General features: G+C 40.6%; 3 protein-coding genes across 3 annotated transcripts; 2 read left to right on the forward strand and 1 right to left on the reverse strand.

The window, feature by feature from the left end:
• Positions 1-440: 440 nt before the first annotated feature.
• slc5a8l (solute carrier family 5 member 8, like) lies at positions 441-8,080 on the reverse strand (the record flags this gene model as incomplete). The annotated part of the gene is made up of 15 exons (XM_083972148.1): positions 441-551; positions 659-732; positions 830-939; positions 2,281-2,471; positions 2,585-2,671; positions 2,790-2,857; positions 3,949-4,061; positions 5,576-5,664; positions 5,752-5,881; positions 5,971-6,111; positions 6,340-6,494; positions 6,626-6,693; positions 6,988-7,039; positions 7,279-7,344; positions 7,727-8,080. The coding sequence occupies 15 exons, from the start codon at positions 8,078-8,080 to the stop codon at positions 441-443; spliced, it is 1,809 nt and encodes a 602-aa protein (XP_083828274.1).
• Positions 8,081-10,250: 2,170 nt separating this feature from the next.
• Positions 10,251-11,325, forward strand: tshba (thyroid stimulating hormone subunit beta a; the record flags this gene model as incomplete). Its single annotated transcript, XM_083971626.1, has 2 exons — positions 10,251-10,412; positions 11,047-11,325. The coding sequence occupies 2 exons, from the start codon at positions 10,251-10,253 to the stop codon at positions 11,323-11,325; spliced, it is 441 nt and encodes a 146-aa protein (XP_083827752.1).
• A 4,688-nt stretch (positions 11,326-16,013) lies between these two features.
• slc25a55a (solute carrier family 25 member 55a) lies at positions 16,014-21,332 on the forward strand. The gene is made up of 10 exons (XM_083972271.1): positions 16,014-16,133; positions 16,676-16,786; positions 17,276-17,401; positions 17,732-17,787; positions 19,007-19,097; positions 19,187-19,305; positions 19,404-19,599; positions 19,707-19,861; positions 19,951-20,026; positions 20,127-21,332. The coding sequence occupies exons 2-10, from the start codon at positions 16,767-16,769 to the stop codon at positions 20,284-20,286; spliced, it is 999 nt and encodes a 332-aa protein (XP_083828397.1). The 5' UTR covers positions 16,014-16,133; positions 16,676-16,766; the 3' UTR covers positions 20,287-21,332.
• The last annotated feature ends 26 nt before the right edge of the window (positions 21,333-21,358 follow it).

Below are 21,358 nucleotides of genomic sequence, written 5' to 3' on the forward strand. Positions count from 1 at the left end.
CCGAGGAGAAAACATTTATCGTATCCTACAGTTTTTATCCAATGAGGAGAGAGAACGGCATGCAGGGCTGTGTGGGCAGCCAAGGGACGCCGTGAATGTGGTGACGTAGGGACGAGGACTGTTATGGTGCGTTCAAGGAAACTCGTAACTCGTGTTTTTCCGACCTGTGAAGTCATACCAGTTCGATCTGGTACGAGTTCACGGGTCGGAAGTTACGAGTGGCCGTTATAGTGCACTTTCACAGGTAAAACAGGTCGGAAAAACACGAGTGGGTTGCCTGAAACGCTACAAAGTCGTAAGTTGTGACTTGAAGCTGTAATTTACGGTTTCAAAAGCCTACCTGGAACGCAGCATTAGCCAAAACGACCGGATCGCTTACTTCTGCTTTAAGTTATGTCCAAAATGAAATAGAAATGAAAATGCGTCCTTCAGGAACAGCATTACAGTTTGGTGGCTTTAACATCTTTGCTAATCTCTTCCATCTCTGTGTATGTGTGATTGTCGGCTTCACTGTGAAACTCTGGCGCAGTCTTTTCTGTGACATCTGATTCCTATAGTGGGGTAAGAACACAAAGTAGCACATTGATAATAAGAAATACTGGTACAATATATCATTACTTTGTTGCCAGTTACCTGACAAGATGACAAGACATCTTACCTTTGATCTGAAGCAGATCAGGTCAGTCTTCCTCACAAACACATCAGACCTCAGCTTCGCCTGTTTGCATCCACCTGAAAAATTAAAACAAAAAAACAAACAAATTCACAACCACAAAACTGATTTATAGCAGGTCATTACATTCAACCTTTAGACATTTTAGTGTTTCACCTGTCATCATGCTAATCAGCAGACCAGAAACCATAGTTGTCACCATGCCCAGCAACGAGAAGTAGACGTAGGACAAAGAGTACCAGGAGTCTGCCAATGGTGGTCGGATACTGATAGACAAAGGAAATCATTTTAGTAATCAGACCTTGATGTGCTACATTAGCTCACATTCAGTCACCACTTGTGATACCGTCTAAACTTTGTATTTGACTGTTTAGACTGTCTCCATAGTAATCTCCTGTGCAACACTAGCGACAATCTTCCTCTATTTCTAGACTATCTTCCATCTTGTGATATAGATTTATAAAGCTGTGATACAATTTGTTAGTTTTATTTGATTTGACGATTATCATTCCCCTGTGCTGGTTTCTTTGTTTGAATTACACCAATGGGTGGAGGGATGGGACATGATGTCCCATTAAATGTTGGCACAGATGTAGCTAAAGGAGATATACATACACATCTATACACACATACACATATATACTGTACACATCACTTTTGTAGAGATTGTGTGATATGGCAATCCTACATATATTTATGCCATTGATGTCTCTGAGTTTGTACAAATAGATAATAATCCAGATCAAGTGGAAAAAAAGAAGATGATGAATCTGCACCATACAAAGAGTTATTATGTGACACCAGTAGCATTTAGTAATGCTTACATCAGTATTTCAGTCAACCATCCTAATAGAACAGCAGTGGTGCAACATGGCAACAATTCATTCTTCAGCAGAGCTGTAAGCTGATACCATCTTTTTACAATTCAGGTAATAAAGCCATATACCTGTCTTGTAGAAGAGTCAGTAATACAATAAAACAGTAAATGAATAAATAAATCTGTGATTGATGAAATGATGTTCAGGACAGTTTGGCCTTGTGCGCTCCTCTGAGTACTACTCAGTAGTTCTTTATAGTATTCAGCTAACAGGACTGTACCCAAAATAAATTTAGTTTATTATGATATATAAAGCCACAGAAAACCTGCACATCCACATATTTTGTTTTGTTTGTTTTTTGTTTTTTAACTTGCCTGACCAACAGTTGCTGATGAGCTTTCTGTCAATTTACTCATCAACTGATAAACTATTAGTTGAAACTCAGGAATAAACATTTGTACTTTGTACATCTAGCCTCTGTGTTTGGACCTTTTCTTTATGTATTTGTATTTTCGTTCTGTCACTGTGTATGACATGGATTTCAGAGTGCACTGGAAGTCTAGACAAAGGTTTACCTCTGAACTGTCCACTGAGTGCAGCATATTTGCCTAATCAAACACAGTAGCACCTGTTCTTGTTGCATACATAGAGGAGCATTGTCTCTATGCTGGCATACACTGATGAAAGCAGTGAGGGTTTTACCTTTTTAGCCTCATTTGTTTTTTTAAAGAATGGAAATTTACTGTGGCCATAATATTGCTAAGATACCATCAGATGGGCATGACTCACTCAGGCTGAGGCTGGGAGGTCAGAGTCACTGGACTGGTCCAGGGAGCCAGCGTTGTGTAGTTTGCAGGATCACAGCCTATAGTACTAAGAGGGAGAGGAATCGTCTTCTCATCTGTCGGTGGGTAAAGCTGGGCTCCAATCCCCACCCACAGAGTCAACACTAGGCCAATGATCATCCCCATCAGTCCACCCTACAAAGTAAACATGACTGTAGTCAAATATTTCATGCATGTATCACATTTCTTTTGTGCTGTCAAAGGACATCGTTGTCTGAGTAAATGTTCCAGTGGTAGAGAATACTCACTATTGAATTTGTTGTGCGGAAAAGCATACCTAACAGATAAAGACCTAGGAGCGGCCCGCTGATCATGCCAAATATAGACAGAGCTGCCTGAAAGTAGAAAATTGTCAGGAGGCTTGTAGTTCTAAACATTCAGCTCATGGTGGTGCTGTAGAGCAGCAAGTGGCTGCAGCAGTGTGTCTTTGTCATAGTGCGAGGAGACGTTTACCTGCAGAACACTTCCCATCATAGAAGCAACTCCAGCCATCCCAATACACAGGCCACCAAAGAATACACCTGGGAGATACACAATTAAAGTTTGAAGGCAGATTAGCTCATTTTCTCTACAAATTTTACGAAAACGTCAAATCTCCATCAGACAGACTAAGTTATTCTCAACAAAGATTTGTCATAAGTGTAACTGGAGAATAGTGTTTTATATTTTTAAAAGACAAAACTCAAAAGGTATAGAATAGTTTACAAAAGTACTAAATTACCAGTATTGTTAGATTTTTTTTCTTCTATTAAATCTTAGGTTGTTATTAGACAACAGTTAAATGCTTATAAACTAAATGTGAAATTGTTGTGTGCAATGTGTGCAAAGAGAGCTGTTTAATCCTGTGTTGGGAGGTGCCAAAAAAATGTCAAATAATGATGACACATCATATCAACCCAACTAGTTTTTGACTTATACCTTTGTCAGTATAATCATGAAACACATGTTGGAATGGATTGGATTGGATGATTTTTACTTGATAGATTTACAGTAGTGTAGCGGTATATCTTATCAAAACTTTATTGATCAATCACAACATATCACTGTGGAAAAATTAAACCACTATTAACTTTTATAATAGGAATAAAATGAGGAATGTATCAGTTAAACTTGGTGAACCCCACAGAAACCCTGGAATAGGAGCACTACGACAATGTGTACAAATAGCATGCAGACCCATACTTGTACTAAGCCATGTCTGCAGCAGTGTTCTTACAGAAAATGAGATACTAAAGGCCTGCCCTTGATGTCAACCTTCCCGAAAGAAGCTCTACATGTTCCTGCCTGTGCATGTTTCTCAGTAAGTCTGCTATCATGTGCAGTTATCTCCTAAAAATAACAAGATAAGATAATGGTTGTCTTGATGGCTGCTGGCATTTAGCGACTCCTGTAACGATCACTGCGTTGTTCATTAAAAGACACTGCTGTAACCTTGTGCTAGATCATGCAGTATTTGGGGATTTTCACTCCCATCTCAAGTAATGTCTTTTATTTTAAATTTATTTTTCTGGACCATTTTTCCTGTAAATTACAAAAACTCACTCCTCCTTCATTTTCAATCTTGAGCTCTGATGCATGTTTTTTTCTTTGTTTTGTTTTTTACACAACTTACTTAGGCCCATGTTCATCCAGGTCACTTGCTTCGGTGTGAGGTTTTTGAATACTGGGAAAATGAAGTCCTCCACAGTGACAGCAACCAGGGCGTTAATGCTGGAAGACACTGTGCTGAAAAACAGGCAAGCAAACACCTCTCAATCACTGAGGAGAACACTAAGGCAGATATGTGTTTATTTGTGAATGTTAGACTATAGAACAGGGTGTCCGCGGGGTTTTAAAAAGTATTAAAAAGTGATAAATCAAAAAAGCAAAATTTAATGGCCTTAAAAAGTGATAAATTTGGTCCAAAGGTATTAATTTTAAAGAATAGGTATTATTTTTTTTCTTTTGGACAATGACTGGTTTTATTTTGATGAAACAGGCGTAATAAAATAAATAAAGCATTAATATGATATTGACGTCATATCAATTCATTGTATTCATTGGCCGCTAGAAATCTAAAATCGTCTTCGCGCGCATAGTTGTCAGGCGGATAGAAGTGCTAGTGAATCTCTTCGGATTTTAGCGTGTGGCAAAACGTTTCGAATATGGGAAAATGCAAGTTTGCAGAAGACTTAAATTGAGATGACAGGCGCCTTGATGTAGCCTATGTGTGTGTCAATGTAGATGCACGTCACGCGCCGCACATCCGATGTGCTCTTTTTTCATGCATTCGCGGCTCACAGCTCCATGAACCTTCTACCGCCAGCCCGGTGTTTAGTCGGACCGGGTCCGGGTCTGCTCCGTTTGAAAGGGCAGGAAGCCCCGAAGCGCTACAGATACAGACACCTGCAGCAGCTGCAGCTTCTACTGAGCTGAGGTCAGATGGAACGCACGTGAGACACAGACCGACGGTGCAGATGTGCGGACATTGTTGAAACTTTTCACACTGATGTAAAAAAAAACATATATATGGCCTACCACTGTGTTCTGTGACGGTAGAGACAGAACCAGGTATTTATTTAAAGAGTTAGTGAGGTGAGTTGGGTGAGGGAGGGAGGTGAGGAAGGAAGACGGAGCGAGGCAAACTGGGTGAGGGAGGGAGGGAGGGAGGTGGAGTGAGGTGAGTGAGGGGGGGGGGGGGGGGGGGGGGGGCAGGTGAGGGTGGGATCAGGGGAGAGAGGCTGGTGATTGAGAAAGGCATGATAAGATATTTTATTTATGATCAAATGTTCCTGATGACTTATGGATGATGCCCTGTTGTGCAACCGAGTCTCCTGGGTAATGGTAATGATGTAAGTAAGTGTTGGATGATAAAATCTATGTACATGTCATAAAATCTCTCTGATTGATACTTGGTGCAACTCGATGTCGTGGTGGTATTAAAAAAAATCTGAAGGTAGTGAAAAAAGGTATTAAATGGTAGTAAATTGACTCAAAGATTTGTGTATATACCCTGTAGAAGGATTAGTCAGTAGTGGCATAATGTGTAAATAAACTGCCTTTAATTGTAAAGATACAGTCACTCGTCTGGTTGTCGATAGATCAATGATGTGGACATGTGGATGTGCAACATAAATCATGCTTTGCCAGTTTATTACTTCCTTAAGGCTGGCCCTTATCTACTACAGTATGTCCTTATCAACACAGCATTCCCAACTGTGAATGGAAATAATACATTATCCCTGTTTTACAGGACTCACCTTAGGGTCCCACTGTAAGCAGCAGCTACAAACAAGCCAGGGACTCCAGGGTAGACCGCCAGAATATCCATCACCAGGTAGGGCAGCAGCTGGTTTACACATATAAACCTTTGTACCTTTTACTGACATACTTTGTTAAGAAACAACATGTACAGAGACAGATTAGTAGTAGTTACCTGGTCAGATGTGCTTAAATCACCGTTTGTGAGTGGGTCACAGTTTTTGTAAATGGAGTACATGGTGAGACCAGAGAACACAGCCATGCTCACAGTTACCCACAAGCCAACCATGTTCACATACAGAGACCTGAGAGGTAAAAGAGGGCCTGTCAGGACATGAATATTACCTCACAGTCACTAAGTACAGTGTAACTCAGATTTCTTCAGAACACTCACATCTTGGCATGTGTCAAGGTTTTGCAGGCAATATAGCGCTGCACCTGGGACTGGTTGATGGAGTAGATGGAAATCCACATCACACTGCCACCGATTACAATGGTCCAGAAAGTGTGTCGCTTCAGAGGGTCTGGATCAAAACTGTTAAAAAAAAAAAAAAAAGAGAAAGAAAAGAAAAAACCAACGACATGAAACAGACCAGTTTTCAGTGAAATTTCCTTCCTGCAATACGACAAATACACCAAGGTCGAATTTGTTTGTTTCCTTGCAAAACTTGAAGACCCTAATTCAATTGCTTTGGTTCTGGAAACTCCACCCATCTGGTATTGTAATGAGCTCAACAACAACAAACATGTACTCTGGACTTACTCAAACGCCTCCAGTCGGCCTCCTTGCCGAGCATCCTCCCAAATGTTAGTCAGGCCTCCCTGCAGCACAGCCCCTCTTATTATAACTGCTGCAAACCCTGCCAGCATGACCACCATCTGAATCACATCTGTCCAGATCACTGCTTTCAGACCACCCTGCAACAAAATCCATGTTAGGGTTAGATAAATAGATAAGTAGTTAGATAGTTAGATATACTGTTTGGTACACAAATCATTAATTGAATACAATACATAATATAATATTTTCTGAAAGGCACAGTACGAACCAAAGTGCAGTAGAAGATGCACACCACTCCTGTGGCCACCAGCACTCCCCACAGATCAAGTCCAGTGACTGTAGCAAGGAAGTTAAAACTCTGTCATGATTCATACATAATACATAATTATACATGTATCCATCTTTCCTGTTATTTATAACAACACAAGTGGGACACCGATTTGGCTTGTGCATAACAGCAAAAAACAACAGCGTGGTGTAGGTAAGCTGTTGTCTGGACAACACAGATAACTGTAAGAAGATTAGACAGGATATTGTATCACCAGGTTACAGTTCACTAATGCTAGCCTACAACCTTTACAAAAAAAATATCTACTCCTGCTCTGTGTGCTTTTGTGAGCTTTGACTTACTTTGATTTAGTGCAAGCGCTGGAGCATAGATGACCAGACCGGTGTACAGGACCTGAGGGAGGATGCCACCATTAGTTGATTAGAAAGAAGCGAGATAAACATGTGATTCATAATCATGGACTCTTGGAATTGCATCAAGAATCAGTTTTACATAAAGTCAAAAACAAAAAGGCAGGTGTTATTCACTCTAGATTTACACAGCCATTTGCTCCATTGTTTTTTGTAGTATTTATAATTACAAAACGTTTCTGAATATTTCTTATATTGTTTAATAAAAGCTGTTGTAGTTACCGTTTGTATAATGTACATTGATGTCCCAATGAGCCGAATGGGCCGGCTGAAGCGCAACTCCAGGTACTACAAAGTAAAGACAAACTTACACTGTCAAACATTTGTAAACTGATGGGTTGGATTCTTCACACTGGCTCTGTGTACACATCAATCTTTACATACAGTATATTAAAGATGTTTTCTTCTTTTATATTTAGTTACAAACAAACTTCTACTCTGTTTACTTTAGGACAAACAGTACTTATATTGCAGTTAGATACAGTACAGCTCATGAGCCATTGATTGATTCAAACAAGCTTGTCCAATATAGTGGATGAATCTGTAACCACATTAACCTTTAAGAGCTCACCTACAAAGAATGTTTGCTCTATTGATCTTTAGATTTTAAGCTTTCTCCTGCTGCACCTGTCTGCCAGCATTTGTACCAAGTAAAGTGTTTGTGTCTCACCTCGTAGGCGCTGGTGATCCCCAGTCGGTAGAAAAGAGGGACAAAGATCTCGGCAGTGACAACAGACATGATGGCATAGGCGAAGCCGAAGAGCCAGAAGGCAGCTCCGAACCGGTAGGCCTCGGCAGGTGTGCCAATGACCGTGATCCCAGACATGAAGCTGGCAGTGAGCGACATGGCCACCGGCACAGCTGTCATTTGCCTTCCACCCAACAAGAACTCAGCGCTGCTGGTCTCCTTACGGCCTCGAATGGCCTGGAAGAGGCCGACACCGGCTGACACCAGAATAGTCCCGGCAAACACCACATAGTCCCACACAGAGAAAGTGGACACTGGGCCACCTGTACCAACCATGGTTAGCTCAACAGAAGGAGCTTTCTTTTACACCCTTCTTTGCGTTGCAGTAAAGAATGGTTTGATTTAACCGAATTTCACTCCTCCGTAATCTTGGTAATGTTTAACGTGCTTCCTTCTAAATTATCCAGAAAATGTCCTCAGGTCCACCACATATACCAGTAGCAAAAGCAAAAATGCACTCAGGAGACAGCAAAATAAAATGCTCGTTGCATGTCCGAATTGATCAACTGTCAGACATAATGATATTTAAATCAGCTGAATTCAAGAGTTTCTTGTCAAACCCTCAAGAAAGAGTAGAAATATCCAGAAATTTCCAAGTTTTTGTCATCTGTCGTTATCTGTTCTCGTTCCTATTCTTTACCAAGGTGTTTATAGAGTCTCTCCCGTTGATAGTGAGACACTACTTGGTCTGGTCCACTCTGATATGTTCGGCAGACCATAAAAATTTCTTCACTTTAGTTAATAATCCATCAAGGCCACATGGTCTTGTAGTCAGCCATAATTTAAGAGATAGTACAAGGTGAGTATCCTGTTATGTCTTTGGAGTCAACTTCAAATGGCAAATAAGAAACACTTTTCTGTCTTTTGAAACAAAGTGACAAAGTGATGCATCCAGGAGGGGTTCTTATGGCTCCAGGTTACTCAGAGGTTATCAGTTTGGTCAGAGCTGGTTAAATCTTTAAAGTTGCATCACTGCTACCTCATCCTGTTTTATGTAATTATCAGTGCTTACCTAGCACATCTTTAACTTCGATTAACACACCAGGGAAAATGTGACAATTGCAGAAAATAAATAGCTCAGATGTCAAAGAAAAGTGGGTGTCAAGCTTCTGCCTCAGGCCTTCGTCAGTACAACTGATAAGAAGGGTGATTACTTGTAATATTAGTCAGCAAACACTGATTTAACGGCTGATTTCATTCAAGTCTCACTTGAGGAGAATCAGTTCCAGTTAAGTCTTCGAAAGTTAATGTGAAGTGGCGCTCACCGTTAATGTTTGTAAAGATTAGCAGGGGAGAGATGAAGAGCAGCTAAGATGGACCCTGAACTGTTTATGTTTTCATTGTAATGTAACCGTTTTGGGACCATTATCCCCGGTCACTGATAAACTAGAGAATGGCAACACAGGCCAGGCAATAACAGGTGTGCAGTAAAAGATACCTTTTAGATGAGCATCTAGGTTCAGAAAAGGGTACTGTCTTCTGTGGCAAGAGAGGATCCCATAAATTACAAAGGTCAGATGTAATAAAGAATGAATTAAACATCACTAACTATTTGACTACTGTGACTCGAGTCAAAAAGTGCCTATCCCAACAATCATTAAACCAACTTATAGATAAGAAAAGTGCCTGGAGTCTCAATTGTTGAGGACTAACTTTTGATATGGATATGAGTACTGCTGATGATTACTGTGTTTTCATTCTTTACTTACGATGAGAAATTATTAGATTAACTCTCTGAATGTTTTCTACTTACGTTCAGCACAGGTTTGAACTGTCACACTTTGTTTTTGACTTTGCACATTACTGACTGTTCCTAGCATCAGTTTCCAACCGCCAACAACATCATCAGCTGCACATGCACATTCTGTATTCATGACTGCATTGAAATATTTTCAACTTAAAAGGAGCTTCAATAAGTTTTTATTCAGATGACAGACATATAAGGCTTGTTCTGGAAGGGAAAGTCATGATTACATTTGAATGGTGCTTTCAAGCAGAAATTAAGCCTTTGGGCAGACTGTGATATCCAGTGGGCACTGATTTAATTACTTTGGTGAGAAGCAGATACAGAGTTTGACAGATGTTCACAGCTGCTGCTGCAGTATCCATTGCGTCATTCTTTTTGGTGTATGCATGAACTAGGTCTATGAAAGAATTATTAATTCATGTCATTCACATAATGGACAAACCTTTAAACACTAATTGTTTAAAGGTTGATTACATTATGTTTGTATAAATACTGTTCAGCAGGGATGGACAGTTTCAGAGCATCATCAGCCCTGCAGGTGACCACATCTCTCAAGCAGGTGATTCTTAGAGCAGCACAGGGAATGTTGAATTTTACATACCAAACATTTGATTGTCTGTTATCTGGTTGTCAATTTTTTTCTTTATCTTTGTTTCCTGTGCAGGTCCTACTGATTGGTAAAAAATAGTGTTACTCAGCATGGAGACTGCCGTGTTGAACTGCTGGCTCCTTTTTTTGATGTTCAGTCCAGCAGTTCCTATGTGTTTACCAACAGACTTCACCCTGTACGCAGAGAAACCTGAGTGTGACTTCTGTGTGGCCATCAACACCACTATCTGCATGGGATTTTGCTACTCAAGGGTTTGTACAAAAAATCCTATGTTGAAAGTACAGACAGTTGACGCTGCCTCTTACCTTTCTAGGTGGAAGGAAAGACAGTTGTACAGCAAGAGAAAATCTGTAAAAGTTTACGCCATGGGCAGTTACCATATAAACCAAAACAAGTGTGTGTAAATGAAAGGTAGGTTAAATAGACCAATATGTTGTCTTCATAAAGCTCATATGAAATTTAGGAAAGGGACGGAAAATCATGACGGAAAAGATGATGGTTAAAAAGAAAAAAGGAATCCCAATAAAATGAAAAATACTACAATTTAGGGACTTCATATTTTTTTAGAATATTGAATTTAAAATCTGGTAAATGGCTACGAATAACTTACAACTGTAATATTATTACATCAATTGGATTATACACAAAGTATCATCCCACTCATCGATTAACTTTTGTGTCTTCACAGTAGTACAACATGAAACATTTTCATTTAAAGGATTTGCTGTTTTGTTTGACATTAGCTAAGGAAGGGAAAAAATGAAACAATCATTATCTTTCACCAGCTGCATCTGAAATCCAGTACTCAGCGATGAACTCTAGGGAAACGTATGAAAGCATCATTATTAATGTGTCCCTGTCCCTGTGTTTGTGTGTGACGAGCAGGACAGCAACGTGAGGGACCTGTTCGGCTCACGCTATCTAATCCAAAGAGGCTGCACCTATGACAAGGTGGAGTACCGCACAGCCATACTGCCCGGCTGTCCCATCGACTCCGACCCTGCGTTCACCTACCCTGTGGCTCTCAGCTGCCACTGTGGTGCCTGCAGGACAGACAGTGACGAGTGTGCACACAGAGCCGGCGGGGACAGAGCTAGGTGCACCAAACCAGTCAGACGTCTCTACCCATATCCTGGTCAGAGCAGCTACATGATCCCTTTCTGATTGTTTTGGTTTTGCTCCTTTTTTTTTATCTCTAAGGTTACAGAGTTACACTGCCTGATCCACAAATGTTTTTTTTAATAAAACATGTCATCCCTTAGCTTGTGATGGATACAGTCATGTCTGCCCTGCTCATATTGTGCCTTTGTTGCCCAGCATGTCTGTGCTGCAGCTCTGCTTCTCAGTTTACAATGAGGGTTTATCCTGGTGCATATTTCTGACAGCATCATTGTCCTCTTGTACACTCGTGTGTGTGTGTGTGTGTGTGTAACTCCCAGACTTGTGTTTACTCGAAAAGGGATACTCTGAATCCATTTCAATTAAAGCTGAAGTCTCTAAATAACTCTTTGACTAAGCTGTGTTTGACTTAATCACATCCTGTGTTTGACCACAGTTCTGTGTTTACTACATAACAAATACAAAGCCATGACGCTCTGCAGTGTCACCTCGGGATACTATATTTACCTCCCCACTCATAGTGGCAGCACATGATTGTTGACACACTGCTTATTATTTAATGGATTACCAGTGACAGTGTCAAACCTCAAGGATTTGGAGCAACAGTCACCAAACAGAATTGTGAATCACCCCCCATCAAACCTCACACTGGGACTTTGTTAGCTGTAGAGTTTGTGTGTAGTTTTGCATTCACAAAGGGAATTTGGAAGGACAGCTGGAGCTTATTAATAGCTCAGCAGTTCACTGTGGGAGGATGTATGACAGGTCCATCATGTGGATCTCTGTGACATCACTCTTTCATCCCCCCGTATTACAGTATATTCTGTCACTTGTGTGTGTGTGTGATTGAGCTCTTTTCGTGACAGTTTTGTCAGAGTGACTGTGTTGATGGAAAATAACTATATTGTTAGGTTTAGCTTAGACAGTTGCTGAATGTAACTGAGTCTTATTTGTCTTATGTGTTGACTCTGCAGCTGTGTCAGTGTCACATGTTCAATAGCTCAAATACAAAGTGAAATGGAAAGCTGTAGAAAAGACAGCATATCAGATTTAAAGATGTTTGTGATGAAGGGGAATTTCCCTCCGACAGAAAGAGAAGGTCTCACTTTCATCAGTCAAAAGGGGCGATCACCATCTGCAGTGTTCCCCTTCCCCATATCAAAACTTTAAAGGCTGCTGTGCCACTGATGCTCAGTTCATTAAATTATGACACTAGAATCAAAACTTGTGGGCAAGGGGTGTTTTGAGGGTTTTGTCTCGGATGGAAAACCAGTTCATATAATGCTGACACTGGTTGTTTACTTTCTCAGCCATGGCCTTGAGGAACCTTGTACAACCTGACAACCTGACACTTTGTTTAACCTTGGAAACAGCTGACAAAATGGCAGAGTGTTATATCCATGCAGAGATTTGTAGTCCATTGCTGATGCCCTCTGAGTGAAAAAAAAATAACAAACATACTGTTTATTTCCCTGTGACCAACATCTGTCAAAGGGTTAAAAATGTTTTTTTGAGAATGTGGTTTATACTTTCAGTGCAATTTTTAGACTGCAGTATTTTTACCTCTCTGCAAAGGAGTGGCATATTTAGCATATTTAAAACACATACCGTATACTAGTATTTCAGTAGTTCAGCCATTTTCTGCTGCTTTTATGGACACTGGTTGTGATGGCAGCAGGTTAAATGAGGTAGTCCAGACACCACTCTTTTATGAAACGTTTTCCAGCCCCCCCCCCATGGGAGTCCAGAACATTCCCAAACCAGACCAGCTATATATATAGTCTCTCAACCATAGTCTGGGTTTACCCTGGGGGTCTCCTGCCGGTTAGATGCGCCTGGAAAACCTCAAATGGAAAGCACTAAGAAGCCAAAACAGTATGTTTTTTATAGTTATGACTGTTCAAAGGTATGATTTTACCCATGAATCCACATAATAGAGGGTTAGTTTAGCTGTTTGCTTTATATTAATAGTTGACCTGATATGACTCTAAAATCATCAGCCTGATATGGCACAATGGTCTGAATTGCCCAGCCGAAAATTCCATGTGTAGTGGTGTTTTGAAAACGCTAATACCCTAATGGATAAAGCAGTGGATGAAATGGAATTTGCTTCCATCAGCACACCAAGAGAACCAGCTATGTGGGGCACATACCGATCACTCTTTCATTCAGACAAACCGTACAGTTTTGTTTGTGTTGTGTTTATTCAGCTAGAAAAAATGTGAGAATTTGTTTGAGCTATGCTAGTGGTGTGTGTGGCAGGGATATGCCACTGGCGCCCCATCAGTTCGTTAGTCCATCCACCACTTTGGTCTAGACATCTCACCAACAACTGACTGTGGTGAGCCCATGACTTTTCAGCAGGTTGACATTTTTGGGTTGAAGTATTTACCTGTGTGGGCACCTGTTGGGTGGAGTGCTATGGAATTTAGTACAGATGTCCACCGTGCTCATCTGACGATTTTGGTAATGACCCTGCCTTTACTGTGGCGCACCCAGCTGGTTAAAGTTTTCACTTGTCAAGTGACATATCTAAATGTTTACGTGGTGAAAATTCCTTCTGGCTTGGGTTTCTGCCTGGCCTTCCTTCTATCACCTCCATGAGAACAACATGGTGGTTTTAATGGACTGCCATGTTATTAAGTTTGAACCCTAACTTCACCTTTACTCTAGCACCATCATCAGGTCAATATTTTAATTTGACATTTCAAACAACCACCACAAATTAGCAAATGAGAGAAGGTCACCATGTTAAACTAAGCTGTATTAGCATTTAGCTCAGAGAAGAGCTGGCTAAGTAGCACAGCATTTAGCATGACTAGAGATTCTTCATCTTGTTTCCCAATCCTTTCCTGAACACTGGTGCTCTTGTAACAAAGTGACATTATGATCCTGATGATTTTTTGCCACCCTAATTACTCAGTTTCTTATGCACGATACTGTACAACATACTAAAGTCAAATGTAACATTCAATGTAACTATAAAGAAGGTCCAATTTCAGTGTTGCTTTATTGATAAAAAAATAAATTAAAAAAAGAACCTAATTTTTAATGAATCCTGAATATTACCCATTTACACCACAGCCTTTTTGCTGTTACTTGGGTTTATGATGAATGGAAATTATTCTTGATTAGCTTGGCTTCTTCTGTTCTGCAGTAGATCACTAGATGTTTGGTAGCCTATAATCTTATATGCATAAAAGAAAGATGGTGGGCGGGGAGAGACAGAAGTTATGTAACTATGAGATTCCAGCATGTCACATATAGCCTACATATTTGACATGCAGATGTCCTAAATATTATATAACTTTTCAACATCAGTTATGTAGCATAGGGGAAAGACAGGTTCATAATTCTTTGTAATCTGCCCACAGCATAAAATCTTAGCTAAACCAGTTGTAATGGTAACATGATCCATCATGCCTCTGGCATCCACCTTGTATTTTTCCACCTGCAGTTGAATCCCATTCAGCAGAGTATAGCAGAATCTCTTTTGAGTAATTTGATAGGCTACCTTTGGTTCTTGCTTCAAACAAGACAAGTGATCCGGCATGCATTTAGTTTTTTTCTTTTTTTACATTTATTTTAGATGAATGCAAAGAGCAGAGTGGAGAAGTCTCCACCCAAGTCTAATCCTTGTATTCACACACTGCATAATCAAACCGGTGAGTACATGCCCAGGAGGTTCACAGTCACAGTTGAGAGCGAGATGACTTGCTCAAAGACACCTTACAATGTACAATGAGAGAGGGGTGAAACTTCCCTGTGCAACCGAGGGGTTAAATGTAATAACCAGGATAGCAGTAGGAGAAGTGGATAACTTTCTTAAATTAAAGTGGCAATACTGTATTACTGGCCTGAATTCAATTTTTAGTTGGTGAGGAATTATTAAGCATCAAAAATGAAAGTATTCATAATGCAATAAAACAGACCTTAATTATTATAACCTTTATTTAACCAGGTTTGTCCCATTGAGATCCAAGATCTCTTTTGAAAGAGAGACCTGGGTAAGGTAACGTTTGTTTGTTTCAAATTATTATTTATGCATTGACCTATGAGCATCTTGCCTACAGCCTATTTTAACTGTATGGCATAGCATAGGCTAGTATTCTAAATCACTATATTTTGTAACATCAGACAAATGAAATTGAGTAATAGTTGTTGTTTTTTTAAGCAACATATTTCTCTCTGAATTGTTTTGTAGAAGTGCAAAGTAGCTTATTCAAGTATCTACTATCCATGCCTATGATTAACTTTTAAGCACCTGAATGGGATGGAAAAGACTAGAAGACCAAACAATAAGCATGATGTCACTCCACTAGTGCAGTCAATGAGCTCAGCAGGGTGGACTTAATGCCATTATGATCTTAGTTCAGAAGATGATATATTAACCTTAAGATATTTTGAGGGAACTGTGTCTCGACCGCCTCACTTATTTTTGACAAGTCCCTCCGAGTAAAAACCTAACTTGAATGTGTCATCTCATACACAGGCACCTACATAATTCAACTCTCCACATTTGAAAGAAATGCTCGCTGAACAATGGTTTCTTTCATTTTACATACTTCATCATTGTAGCCGTGTGATTGGTGGAACCGTTTGATTGATTTGTCCTTCTCTCCATTGAGAGAAGGGGAAGCTCAAAGACAACCAATCAGATCTAGGTATGTAAATTTACTACCCGGTCATTGGTTGTAATTCGCCGGCGCCGTCTCTGTAGTGGTGCTGGGTCCGCCCCCTCGGGTAAAACTCAGTGGAAATTTCCTATCTCTACTCACAGTCTGCAGACACTACCGGCGTTGCGAGAGCAAACGGAAACAATCGTGAAAGACTACCTTTAAGACAATCTTTTGGTAAGTTAAAAGTTTAAACTTATGTTCAGACAGTTTAGCACTTGTTTAAACGTCGCCAAGTTGCTCGCGGTAACTAGTTTTATGTTTTTTTTGAGGCGGTAATGCCTTGAATGGGCATCAAGCTAAAGCGGCCTGCCAACCGTCATGCATGCATTCAAAAGGCAGCTCTCAACGTGGGAAGAAAACGTCGTTTTGTTATTGTGAATTGTATAAATGCAGGGAATTTGTTTTTACTAAGTCTCTTATTCATTTCACTTTCAACATGGCACCGGCGACTTCCTTAGAAATCCTTTAGATCAGTATCAGAAATGTATGAAAGGCGGTAATGGCCATATATGGCATTCCGGTATGTGAAGTAGGACACGCCCCCGGGTTGTACTACTCATATTGCAAGTAGTGGGGCCGCTTCATCATGGTCCCGTGACTGTGAGGAAGCTACATAAGCCGTGCAGTGGGTGGAGTCTAAGTGCATTTATTCCTGAGAACTCAGAGACTTGCCCATACACATGAAGTAACGGACCCCTGTCGTTTTCTCTGTCTAGGACTCTATTTATTAAATTGACTGAAGAACACTTGGATCTACATCACTTTATTTCTACATCTTCTGAACTCTTCACTTATTTCAAAGTCATCATGTCTCAGCAACAAATCAGGTAAGTGCCACACACTCACTCTTTCTCCATGTAAGTAAAGTTGGGTTTTTGACTGTTGGTTGGACTAAACAAGAAATCAGACTAAGTATCCCTACATCTTGTAGACCAAATTACAGTATTAAGATTAATTGACGTGCTTAATTAAATTCATTAAACACTCTAACATTATAAAGATATAATGGCAACTTGCAAGTTTTTGTATTTTTAACTAATGCTGCCAATTTTCTATTTTTCTGTCTTAAAGCTCTGGTAGCCAATGACATATCAATAAATAATGAAAAGAGTCAAATCCCTTAAAGTCACAAAGTTTGACATAACAAGAACTTTTATTTTCAAATTAAACATTGTTAGTCAATAACGGAAATTGATGGAGGTTCATTTTTAACCAAAGTCTAAATTGTTGTCCATGTTTTTTGTTTTACTTTTCACAACATTGCAGTTTATTTTTATACTAACGCTGTGGCATTCCCCTCTGACGTTTCCTTCCAGCCTCCCAGCCAAGCTCATTAACGGAGGTATTGCTGGCATCGTTGGGGTTACTTGTGTCTTTCCCATCGACTTGGCAAAGACCAGGTTACAGAATCAGAGACAAGGTCAGCAGGTCTACAAGAGCATGTGAGTATATTTATAGTTGTCACTTACTACTGTTTACTGTTGTTTTACATGACATACTGGGCAACAGCGCCTGCCAAATCTCTTGGCATTATACCTACTACGCCTGTGTATAATCCCGTATTATTGCTGCTAATCCCACAATTACACATGGAGGGCATTGGGATGACTGTGTATAATTAGGGAAATTCCTGACTTGATGGACCGTGGTGACTGTTCATCCTTGTCATTCCTATCCAATGAATGAGGCCACCTATACAGACTGCTTTTGGAGGGTGAACATTTCCAATGTTGCTCCCACCAATAATATTTCTCTGCTTTCCTCCTCTGTAGGATGGATTGCCTTGTGAAGACAGTTCGATCAGAAGGCTACTTTGGCATGTACAGAGGTAAGATTTATACATGTCTGAATATTAAAAACAGTAGTCTAGAACATGTATTAATTGTAGGCAAGGGTAAGATCTGTCTGTGATGAGGCTGAACATTGATTTGATTACTACTGGGTGGTCTTCATCTTATATGCTGTATGTTCAGTGTATTTACTTGAAAATATGGAAGTGAATTGGAAGAAATTGTCAAGGAGAAGTAGCCAAAGCTGTTCTCATGCAAAGTGTATTTGTAGCAAAGCTGCTTTCTTTCTTAAACACCAAACCAAGAGAAACTCATATCCTGTCTTTATAAGTTCACTGATAGAAAGGGAAAAGTGTGGACATAGTTTTATTATGAGGAAAATGGAGGCCTTTAGTTTGGGTCTCTGCTTGTGTGAGGAATGCTTTTTGTTTGCATCTGTGTTTTTCATATTACAGACTTGGGTCCCCCTGGGATATTGAAGGCTAGCCGATAAGGCGCAGCCACGCTGGAGGCAAATCATTAAATGGTTCTTACAATATTGCTCTATTTAAAACTATAGGCACACGTTTTTGTTTTGCCATCTACTTGTTCTGTAATTTGACTTTTCAATAACTACCTGGCTGTCTCTTCACTGTCCTGTCCTGTCGAGTCTCTTCCTCTTTTTATCTGTTTTGTTGTAGATCCTCATCTTCTAGACTATGTATCTTGCTCTTTAAGACTGTGGTTGATCCTACAAATGTATCTGTGGTGAACAAATGTGATGTTTTTTCACACAGTCTCACAGATCCATTTTTAAGTTAGCCCAACGTCTGCAAACAGTACATAGTCTGAGGTTCTGTCTGTCTTTTCACTAACATCTCTGCAGTTTACCGACTTGTAGCCTTTCTGTAGTTGTAAATCTTCCACACAGTGTGGGCTCTGTCATTGTAAACTGACTTGCTGTACTTGATAAACTTTGTTTGCATTGCATCCTCCTCTCATGTTCACCGCCCCCCCCGTCATCTCCTTTTTCATTTTGTGTTGTGCTTGTTCCTTTTCTCTCTCTGTTTTTTATTGTATTTTGTCTTCATCTCCCTTCATCATTACTACTGAAGCTACTTTAAATTGATCTTTTGTCTTGTCTGTGTGTAGATTAGCTATACATTGGCCTTATAATACTTCTGTTGTAATGATAGTGGTAGGGAATGTGTTTGCACTTGAGCTAAAGAAAAACCTGATTGTGACGTCAGTGCTGACTGCGACTCTCTTTCTCTTCAGGTGCTGCTGTTAATCTGACACTGGTCACCCCTGAGAAGGCAATCAAGCTGGCTGCTAATGACTTATTTCGCCATCATCTGGCCTCAGACGGGTGAGTAAAAGGATCTTAATAAATCATGTAATGGACAGAAAGCGTCGTGTCAGTTGTGATACTGAACATGTCTCTTAATCTTCGAACAGAAAGGGGCTGACGGTGTTCAAAGAGATGCTGGCAGGTTGCGGTGCAGGCATGTCCCAGGTCATAGTCACCACCCCCATGGAAATGCTCAAGATCCAGTTACAGGATGCAGGCAGACTTGGTAAGAGGATTACAAGTTTGATATTTAACTCCCTGCCAACACGAACCGCAGTATCACTTGAGTTTATTCATGAACGTCTTTTGTCTTTTTCTCCACAGCGGCCCAGCAGCAGAAACCAGTCATGATGTCTCCCACTAAGCTGGTGGCCACCAACACCATGCTCAGCCGCTCGTACAACTCCGGCACTGTGGTGTCGGCGCCGCGAGCCGTGTCAGCCACACAGATCGCAAAGGAGCTGCTTCAAACCCAGGGAATCCAGGGGCTCTACAAAGGCCTGGGGGCCACGCTGATGAGGTAAAAACTCTTTTGAGAGGAAGCAGCCGCTGTGAACTTGTTCAACCACTTCCGTCCGTATGAGAGTTTCAGTCTAAGGCAACACTTTTTTGTTTGATGTCTTTCAGGGACGTCCCCTTCTCTATGGTCTACTTCCCATTGTTTGCCAACCTGAACCGGCTGGGAAAGCCCAGCCCCCAGGAGTCGTCACCCTTCTACTGGGCTTTCGTCTCGGGGTGCGTCGCAGGATCTACCGCTGCAGTGGCCGTCAACCCCTGTGATGGTGAGGTTTTGAGAACAGTAATCAATAATGTGTTGGGTCCGCAGCAGCTCTGGGATGTTATCTAAACTTTTATGTTCTCTCTGTTCCAGTGGTGAAGACGAGACTGCAGTCACTAAACAAAGGCTCCAGTGAGGAGACTTACAACGGTGTTGTGGATTGTGTAAGGTGAGACGGTAGACTCATTCATTATTGCACAACTACCTTCCTTTTTTGTCTGCTTTGTGCTTGTGCGTGTGACTCAACCAACAACTCCTTGTCTCTACAGTAAAATCATGAGGAAGGAGGGTCCCTCCGCCTTCCTTAAAGGCGCAGGCTGCCGGGCTCTGGTCATCGCCCCTCTGTTTGGCATCGCCCAGGTCATGTACTTTGTTGGCGTGGGCGAGTACATCCTGGACAACTCGCCCCTGAGCCTCCTGTCGGCATGAGACCACATCAGTTCGCTGGCTTTGCGTAGGACCTGAGCATAAATGATAAAAGGAGCGGCAGCTACATACCAGCAGTTTACAGCATAAAGATTACACAAGGCTTGTTTGACAAAGTCAGGAAGGCCTCAGGGTGTAGAGACCTGTGATTTCATCTTGTGTACGGTCTGACAGCTGTGTTGCACTGAAACACTTTTATGACTTATTCAGAAGGCTGTGGCCAACGTTCGCTCAGCTGTTAGCCTTACTGTGTTGAGGGACTCAAGAGTTGCAGTGTTATTCTTTCTTTGTCCCGAGACAGTCTTGACCTGTTTCCCTCTGTGAGGGAGGGGAGCTCACTCCATCAAAAAGACAGACCTGTTTCTGCATTTTCTTCCATACTATCACTTTTCATATTATTTTATATGTGTGAACTAGAGTTTTATTTTGAATTGCTGAATGCAATAGTTTGCAGTACTTTCCGTTATGTTTTTTCCTCCTCCTCCACTGCTGTCTCTTGTTACAGAGCCTTCAAATATGAGGAAAAAGGAGGAAGGCTTTAAATGGAAGAGACAATAGGGCCCAGTTTACACAGTTAAATGCAAAGGGATCTTTTTGTTGTTGTTTTTTTTACATGAAACTTGAGCACTATCTGAGTGTACACGTTAAATTTGACTGAACCTTCCGACTGACATGGGACCATACAGGTTGCCAAACCATTACCAGCGTCCTGTTTATATACTTGATACTAGCCCTATTGTTAATGTCATCTGTGAACCTCAGTCTTTGTATCTTAATATCTGCAAAAACTTGAGAAGCATCCATGCACATTTATATATATATATACATATATATATAAATATATATTTTATGTGTGTTGTCACATAACCTCAGTGTAGAGATTCCTACATGCAATTCCTTTCTCAAGAGTTAATTTTTTGGTCTATGCCTTAACACAGATGATTTGGCATTTTTCTGAAGGAACAACGCTCTTGGCCAAAAAAAAAGAAAAGAAAGCATTATTACTGTTACTGTGATGTGAAAAATGACTGTTACTATACTTTGTGTCTGTGATGGCTTTTGTACATATTGTGTG

Source organism: Trachurus trachurus (assembly GCF_905171665.1).
Source record: "Trachurus trachurus genome assembly, chromosome: 5".
In the NCBI taxonomy this organism is placed as follows: domain Eukaryota; kingdom Metazoa; phylum Chordata; class Actinopteri; order Carangiformes; family Carangidae; genus Trachurus; species Trachurus trachurus.